The sequence below is a fragment of the Bidens hawaiensis genome, unplaced genomic scaffold, assembly GCF_021521415.1.
Source record: "Bidens hawaiensis isolate Kalapana, Puna unplaced genomic scaffold, B.hawaiensis_p1.1 tig00057612_1, whole genome shotgun sequence".
In the NCBI taxonomy this organism is placed as follows: domain Eukaryota; kingdom Viridiplantae; phylum Streptophyta; class Magnoliopsida; order Asterales; family Asteraceae; genus Bidens; species Bidens hawaiensis.
In genome coordinates this window covers 28,964-38,107 of record NW_027500374.1, presented here as the reverse complement: position 1 = coordinate 38,107, position 9,144 = coordinate 28,964, and the positions used below count along the sequence as shown (strand labels likewise).

The 9,144-nt window shown below is 34.6% G+C and overlaps 1 protein-coding gene across 1 annotated transcript; it reads right to left on the bottom strand.

Moving 5' to 3' along the window:
- Positions 1-445: 445 nt before the first annotated feature.
- Positions 446-1,156, bottom strand: LOC143601914 (uncharacterized). The gene has a single exon (XM_077079197.1). The coding sequence runs from the start codon at positions 1,154-1,156 to the stop codon at positions 446-448; it is 711 nt and encodes a 236-aa protein (XP_076935312.1).
- Between the last annotated feature and the right edge of the window lie 7,988 nt (positions 1,157-9,144).

Genomic DNA, 9,144 nt, shown 5'->3' with positions numbered 1-9,144 from the left:
GTTTGGATTTTGAAATTATATCTGAGAGTTCAAATGTCATTGTATCAGTGGCACCACAATCGAGTATCCATGACTTATCTCTTTTTTCACACTCGCTAACAATATTTGCCTTCCCGATTGATTGACCGTTTATTTTTTTAATAATTTGAGTGACCCCACATTCTTGAGGGTCACCTTTTAAACAATCATTAGTTACATGATTGGTATTTAACAAGTCTAGGATTTCATGGGAGAAAAACTTAGGATTTAATATAGAAGAGGGGTTTGAATAGCAATTAATTAGATCAGGGTTTGAATTGCAACTTTTTGAAACACAAGGGGCAGGGTTTAAGTTTAATAACCCAAAGCCTGACCCTCATATGTTGCAGTAGCTATGCCTCCAAATCTTCCTTCACCACCACTAGCCTCCAAATCTTCCTTCACCACCACTAGCCTGTTGCAGTAGCTATGCCGCCAAACCAGCAGCCACACCTTGATTGGATGAGTCACCGGAATTTGTTCCCAGAATAGTTTGGTGAGCAGTTTCTTTACGAACCGCAGCGTAGGCAGCCTCCGCAGACGGAAGAGGATCCCATCGCAATATTTCTCTTTTAATTGGGTCATACTTGCAGTCAAGAGCATTTAGGAACTGAAGCAACTTTTGTTCAGATCTAATCTTGTTGTAAGTTGTAATATCAGTTGCACAAGTCATCGGATTTGGGTCTCTACGTTCAATTTCTCCCCAAATACCTTGTATGACAATCCAGAAATCTTCTAAGGGTACGCCATTCTGCTTGAACTCGTACGCTTTGACATGGAGATCGAATGTTTGGAGCTTGTCCTTACCACTGCTATATGTAATTACCAGAGCATCCCATAATGATTTTGCTGTATGAAACTCAGTAAGATTACTAGCAATACTAGCAATGGCAGGTTCAATGTTTTGTATGAGCCATGAAAAAACAATAAGATCATCTTGTTCCCATTGCTCATATTTTTCATCAGTTCGTTCTGGCGGATTGGTGGTTAAGTGATTCAACAAGGCTTTCGATTTCCCCCCTATGGCGACTCGTATCATCCGAGCCCACAGGGCATAGTTTTGGCTATTGAGGTTAAGGCTGATTTTTAGGCTAAGACAGATTTTGTTTGGGGTTTTGCGGTTAGGAATTAAGGCCATTTTTAAGGAGATTGGCTATTTGGATGGTGAGGTTGTCTAGGGTTAAAGCCGAGCTACCGTCTGTATCAGACATGGCAGTTTACAGGCTGTGTTCGGTTGAGTATGATGGCTGGTTATTGGGTAGATGATTAGCAGATGATGAGCAATATTAATCCTAGGATTATTAACACTGCTTTGATACCATCTTGACAATAATAATCAGAATTGAGATAAAAAGATTGATTGTATTTTCTGTGTATTTTACAAGGAATAAGACACCATTATTTAAAGGTGTTTTACAATTACAAGGAAAGGAAACTGAATAATGGTTGTGCTAATCTACAACATGTAAACGAGCTGTAGTCTGGTAAATATGTCAAGTATTAACTGGGATATGATCTTGAAAAACTAATCCCATGATTTGCTCTATTCTGTTTTGACCTTCCTTTCTAACAGATACATCATAAAATAGAATGCATTTATATTACTTCAAACATATTACAAATATTCCATTGATTACATTAAGTCAAATGGAGCACAACTGTTGACAACACAGATACGATCATAGATAAGTAGTCACGAACGTGCGAAGTTAGGTTCCAAAGCCAACCTCTTGTCACCAGTACCACCATTAGGTCCCAAAACAACATGCTCAATAAAATCCTTACCATCAATAACAATAACAAGAGTTTTAAAATGAAAAATATGTATATTTACTTACTATCACCAGACTGGTAGAACAATCACTATAATGCTCTTATTTGACATCTCGTATACTTTAGTTCTTGACGACATATTTCATAAATTCTCATTTTGCCCTTTACGCTCTTGGATTTCTGCAGCCATGCGGCATCAAATGTAAACTGGCTAAATGGCACCTAAAGTGTATTTTTTAAAATATAAATCCTCTAAAAAATTATATCACATAGGATTGATTTATTTACTAAAAAATATAAAATCCGAATATGTTTTTTTTGTTTCGGTTTAATCGGCTTAAACAAATAAAAATCAGGTTACGGGTTGCCGGCTGACCCTACAAATGTAATTTTTTTAAAAATATGCTTGAAAGAAAATCACTCAAGTAGCTCGTTCACAAACGAGCCAGCTTGTTCAGCTCCTTTACAAACTGAGCCAGCTTGAAAACTCGCACAAAACCGAATCATTCACAAACCGACCCAGTTCATTCGACTCATTTACAAACCAATTTTTAGAACATAATCCACTTCACAACAAATAAAAAATTAAATAAAAGAATGAACTTCTCTTTGAGCACGATTTATTAATTAAATTAAAAAGGTCAATTTTGACCAAAATTATACAAAATGTATATGACAACATTGACTTCTTCATTATTATTAAAATTTGAAAAAAAATACGCTTTTTGACTTTTGGCTTGCCATACCCTTTTTGAAAGTACCTACTGCTGTAAGTTGCCACAACTAAACGTTATTAATTTGACATGCAGATTCAACGCAAAGTTCATTTGTTTAGGAAATAATAGATAACGATGTGACATAGTGATTTCAATAATGATAAAATTACCTAAAAATCATCAAGGAGTTGGGACTCGAAGTTTTCGATGGGGCCGTGCCTGCGATCTCTGACTTTTCTTCGGCGACTATTTCTCGGTATTTCTTAGACGTCCTTTACGTCATCAGATTCGATCTCATCGTTTGAGAGATTTGTATATATATAAAAGCTTGAAGGAAGAAACTGATTGCCTGATACAAGCGAAACACAATTTATAACACTTGAAAAAATCATTAAAATTTGATAAAACCCTTATTCAAAAAAGTAATAATAGTAATAATAATAATAAAGTATATACTATAATAATATACCATAAGGAAGCTTTGTATCTAAAAAACCGCTTGTTTCAACAGTCCAACATCCCTTTGGTACATCCCCACCTCTAATCACATGCAAAAATAAACCCTGAATATTAGTTTCTAAATGGCACAACTATACCGCGGTTTTAAGCGTTTATAAGAGTTGTGAATCAACCAAGGGCCCACTACTTATTTATACTAACAAATAAAAGTTAAAAAAAGTTCAAAAAATCAAAAACCTGGTTCGGGTATAGAGAGGAATCAGTTTCGGGTACGTAACCGAACATAAATAAAACCGGGTTCGTTCTTGTGGATTTTGGATGCTCTCGCAAATGATGAAGGTGCAAGCCCTTTTCAAGAGACAATGACCTGCAAACCGAATAAAGGAATTGTTGAACAAAAATTTGGTTATGGTTTTAGTTCAAAGCCAAATTAACTTATTTTAACAAAATTAAGTTAATTGTATAAACAATGACGGGATAAGATTTCGCTTCGGTTTTTTAGATAATCAGTTCGTACCTGAATTTTTTAGCCGAACATAATAAAAATCAAAAACACCATATCCTCATAGCTTTCTATCACTAATATAGGCCTCACACAAAATATATCAAAATAATAATGCATAAAGAACAAATTTCTAAGATAAATGAAAAAAAAATCATGTTTATAATTCCGCACCTGCCTTCTTTGTCAGTGCTGAACTTGCTTCTTCTTAGCTTTATTGGCCTTCAAATGTTTTGGCCAAACTCAAGCCCCTCTCATCACCATCCTTAAAAGGTTTCTGGAAACTTGTTCCATCTATGTATATAAAAAACATATAATTTCAAATTATGTGAAACTATGATTACACATATTTATATTGTATTATTCATATGTATGATAAAGAGGAAAACAAAACATACCATGACCAGCTTCCCATAGTACGATCCTTAGGAACCTAAGAAGACTAAAAAGATCTTCCTCGTTCTGTAACAAAAAAATAGAATAGTGTCACCAAATTATGAGAGTTATATAAACTACAAAAAAAACAAGTAAATTGGATATGTTATATCCCTAGCGAGCATATGTAAAAATATAATTTTAAAGGGAAACATGTATAGAAAGCTAGTAGCCATCAAAATACACATCTAATATCATTTTTTCCAAAGCATGTAAAAACATGCCAAATGACCAAAATACCCTTGCGTTTTTTGAAATGACAACAATAATATTTAGCCAATAAGAAATATTTATGAAACTCAGCCTGACCTAACCCGTTTTGACTTGTCCTAAAGGACTCATTTTGACCGATTACTCAACCAACTCGACCAACCCATTTTTGCCACATTTAAACACAAGAGCAAAAAACTAATACTATACAAAAAGTTTCATACTTGAATAGGGGTACCCGAAAGAGACCACTACTGGTCAGAAACAATGGTGGCTGCTACCAGTGAAATCTGGCTTTTATAAGATTTGATGGTATGTGCCTCATCAAGCACCACATTAAACCACCGCACTGAATAAGGTCCACCATATTCTTCAGCATTCTGCAACACACAAAAATATGATGAAAATGTGAGGAAAAAAAAGTAGTTTCATTTTTTATACGGACATGCACGAAAACAACTGTTTGCTCAGTTAACTGATCAAACAAAAACAAATGCCTTGTTCGGTGATTTATGTTTCTTTATTTTTGTGTATTTACATTTGCGAACGCTCGTTTACATTCCTTAATTTATGTTTATTTAATTTGTAAAAAAAATTGATTCAGGGCAACCCACCCAGCCCATCTCAGTCTTGCCAAAAAAGTTTACCAGATTCATGCCGCAATGTTTAGGTTATGTTCATTCGTTTACTTTCGATAACATGAACACTTTCATTTTCAAAACGAATGAACACGAACAAGAAAACCTTGTTCGTCTAATTGTCCGTGTACGGATGTTTATTTGGTTAAAGTTAAGTGGACGACCACAAGATACTTCGTTAGTGTTTGCTCGGTTCGTTTGCTGCCTTTCACGGGTTCCGAATATGCATATTTAACAATTATTAATATTGATAACTATAGTAATTCTGATAAATATCAGGAAGACAAAACAAATATCTAGCAATTGCTACAAGCCGCACCCTGCACTTAGCAATCCTAACAGATATTTTTCACAAACAGGTGAGATTTATAAAACCTTTTTCACTAACTGACATATCAAACTTCAGAATCCATACAACCCAAAAAGGCAAACAGACGTGATGCGTATGTACACCCTACAATAGCAGTAAATGCGATTTTGGAATCTAATTACAATCCATATAAATCAAACAATTTTGATTTGCACAAAAACCATGTAATATCAACTAAATTAAGCAAACTCAAACCTAAACCCTAAATTTGGACAGATTCAAATTCACAAGCAATCAACAACATAAACATACATTCTTGAAACAAACAAACAAACACGACTAACACATACAATTATGCATAATCAGACTACAAACTGGCACTCTAAACCACAAAATCAAATCAATTAAGAACAGAACACTTACGATTCTCTTCTGGAAGAACTAAGTGACCGCTTAAATTGAGAGTTGCCATAAGGATCCTCTGGTACTCGTTAATTCTAAACAACGGACTGAATCTTCACCTTTGCACAGCTTCGAGTCGTTCCTCGTCTTCTTCCTCATGTTGAAGAACAAAATCAATATTTATAAAAAGGGAAGCGCCTGATAGCAAAATCAATGGAGGATAGGGTGAAAATGACGAAAATAGGCGCTGGTTCTATTTCAAATCATACAACAAGGGTTTCAATTGAACCGGGTTTTGTGGAGGGATGCAACATGTTGTTGTACATTGGGCTTAGTTTCTTAAACTTTCAACATTTTACATTCTCTCTCCTATCTCTGTTATATAGTAGTATAGATTAATAATTAACTCTCACAATTCAACACTAAGTCTTAAATTTATAAAACCAAATAATCCTAACTAAGTTTCACACAAACGGCAAGTGTACCGGTCACGTAGCAACACAATCTAATGGAAGTCCGGATGTCAAACACAAAGACACGTGAGAACGGCTCAAATACTAAACCCTAACCTAAGTCCTACTTAAATAATATATTTATTTATCTTAATATTTAAACTAACTAAACTTAACTAATGGTGAAATTTAACGGAACTAACGATAATAAAAAACAAATCACCTAGGTAGGATGACTTAATGGCTATAAGATGACACGTGTGCTAACATATGGTTGAAACCAAAGTTCTAATGATGAGCTAACATAGGTGAAGTCAAGGAACTGGGTCCCTACGGCCAGTTTTACTAGAAAACCCTATAGACGGCTAGTTAACTTTTAATTCTTGGTTGTTAATCTATGTACCCTTATAACTCATCACTTGGTCCATGTGTAAGTTACAGATCTCACTAAGGCTCGAGCTAATTACAAACCCAAGAGATGAGGGGTAATTCAACACCAAGGATAAAACAACTCAACTTATAAACTAACCTAATCAACAGTTGGAAAACCGCACGTGGTCTCGCAATGACTAACCAAATCAACTAAACCAGCAAGATAAGCCGACACCCAAGGTTTTGGTCCAACTTAAAGGTGGTGAACCTACTGACTTCAATGATCTAAGAAACACAAACCCTAATGGTATGTCTACCACAATCAATCAACACACCAAGTATTAACCGAAACATGCAATTAAAGCATACACGAAACTAATTCATTCAATAATCAACCACACGGGGCACATGCAACCTAAGATACATCTATGGAAGCAGGTATACAAAGAATAACATAACAAAATATGAACTTTACAATAGATGAACAATCAACCACTTGTTAAGCACCATAAACTAGTTAATTTAAACCGTTAAACATCAAATCTAGGTGATTCAAACAATTTTAGCCAACCATAATGAATGAAGAGAAGATAATAATCATAATTAAGCTCAAAATATCCACTGCAAACTAATGGAACTTGTTTCAAAGTCTAAAAATTAAAAACGAACCCACAAACGTTAAAATAGGCAAAACCGACAACCGGTTGATGAAACTCCGAACCTACTGCTTCTCCTCTTCGTAAATTCATATGAAACTGATGTGGGATGGCTGGAATGATGTCTTTTTCGTTCATAGGGTTTTAGGGTTTAAAGAGATTACTTAAACTTGATTAACAAACCAAACTAGGTCCAAAACAAGCCCGCAAAAGACAAAATAGTCGTGGTCAACGAAAGTCAAAGGTCCGGGCAGCCCCTAGGGTGCCGCGCTACGTGACCACCAAGGCCTAGGTGGCCACGCGGCGTGGCCAGGTCACTTGGCTGGTATTTATTTTCTGACTCGCTTATCTTCAAACGCGCATACCGGCTTCATCCGAATCCTGTTTGAGCTGATTTTTTCTTCCTTAAACTCGTTTTTTCGCTCTCTTCAACACGGGACCTATCACATACACAAACATGTAAATTCACGCCAAAAAAATGATATTCGTTAACGTTTAAGCGCAAAACGACATAGAAACTAGCAAGGAAAAATGTGTGTTTCACATCACATCAAGTAGAAATAGAGGTCATACACTAACTAAGAGAGTAAAAGGATCTAAAGGCACAACTAAAGCTAAGCTAAAGTAACCAACTTATCAACTAGATAAATAAAACTTAGATATTAAAACTAAACTAAAATTGTAGGTTTTCATCTAATTAACAAAAACCCTCAATCAATTTCTCTGATTGAGGGAGTCTCAGTGGTCAATTTGATCCCGACCCGTTAAGGGTATTTTAGTCAAACACCATTAACTTATCAATTTCTCTATCTTCTGGTCGGAACTAGCTTTCAGTCCAAAAGACTTTTTTGTTCACCATTAATTTTGAGTGTACTGGTCAAAAACCCGACTCCCGAATCTAAGTTCAGATTCTGTATAGTACCGGCTCATTTAAATCTTAAAATTCTTATAACTTGAGTTTTACATATCCAATCAACCCGATTCAAATTGCGTTGTTCTCGGTTTTAGTTCTAGTTTATTATCTATAAGTTTCAGGTTCGCTCGGGTTATCTCGGTCTGCACGTTAAAGATTGATTTCGTTTTTATTTCTTATTATCTCTAACTCGTCTGAATATAGCGCTTTTAAAATTGTTTTGAGGACTTATGTGTACCTATTCATATTTACATATTATATATTATACACACTAGCAAACTGTGAATATTGTGTGTTGATTGATTAAATGACTAATTTCTATTTGTTTAGTTGTTTTATTTTATCGCATTCGGAGAGGTCCATCATAATCACATTACAGTATGATCATACGACTGTCATAGTATCCAGAGCCCGATTCGCTAGGAATGGTCAACTGACACCAACTATTTGCTTATAGTTTGATTAATTTATGCTCACGGTATCAGTTTTTCTCTTTTATTCACATATTATTATTATATCAAAACTGGTGATTTTTCTCACTCAATATCGTGTTGACAACCTATATTATTTTGTACGCATATGCGGGTTATTAGTTGGTTTGAAGCTAAGGTAAAGAATCATTAGAGATACCTTAAGTTAATTCAATAAAAGATTATCGTGTTTAATTTTATGATTGAGACATTTGGTTTATTTTGAACGGATTTGTAATCTGTTTGAACATGGTGCATTTGATTGAAATTTTGAACTTAATAACTAAATTAGATATTGTCATATTTAAATTGTATAATAGTACCTTGTGAGTTGTGAACTAACGGTTCGCATCCTAGCATTCCGTCGTAGGTTGGGATGTGGCATGTATGGTATCCCAACATTATAGCTAATAATCAAAAGTCAAATATTGTGGTCAAAATGCATAAATAGACACATATATGTAACCATCAAAGTCAGGACTTTCATAAACATTACAGAACTATTTAAGATCATCCACAAACATTAATTCGTTTCGGGTTGGTTTCAGGTTTTCTATTTTAGGTTTTGGTTTTAGTTTTTTGATTTTCCAGTTTCCTTTCAATTCAGTTTTGATCTTTTGTTTCGTTTCAGTTTTCTTTAGCTTTTAGTCTCGTTACGGTTCCATTTTTTTTGTTGGTTTCGTTTTGGTTGGTTTCGATTTTTATTTGTTTCCATTTTTCTTTGGTTTATAGTTTCATTTCTATTTGTTTGGTTTTTGGTTTTGTTTCATTTTTTTTTAGTTTTAGGTTTTTCGGGTTTTTTTGTAATTTCATTTCCA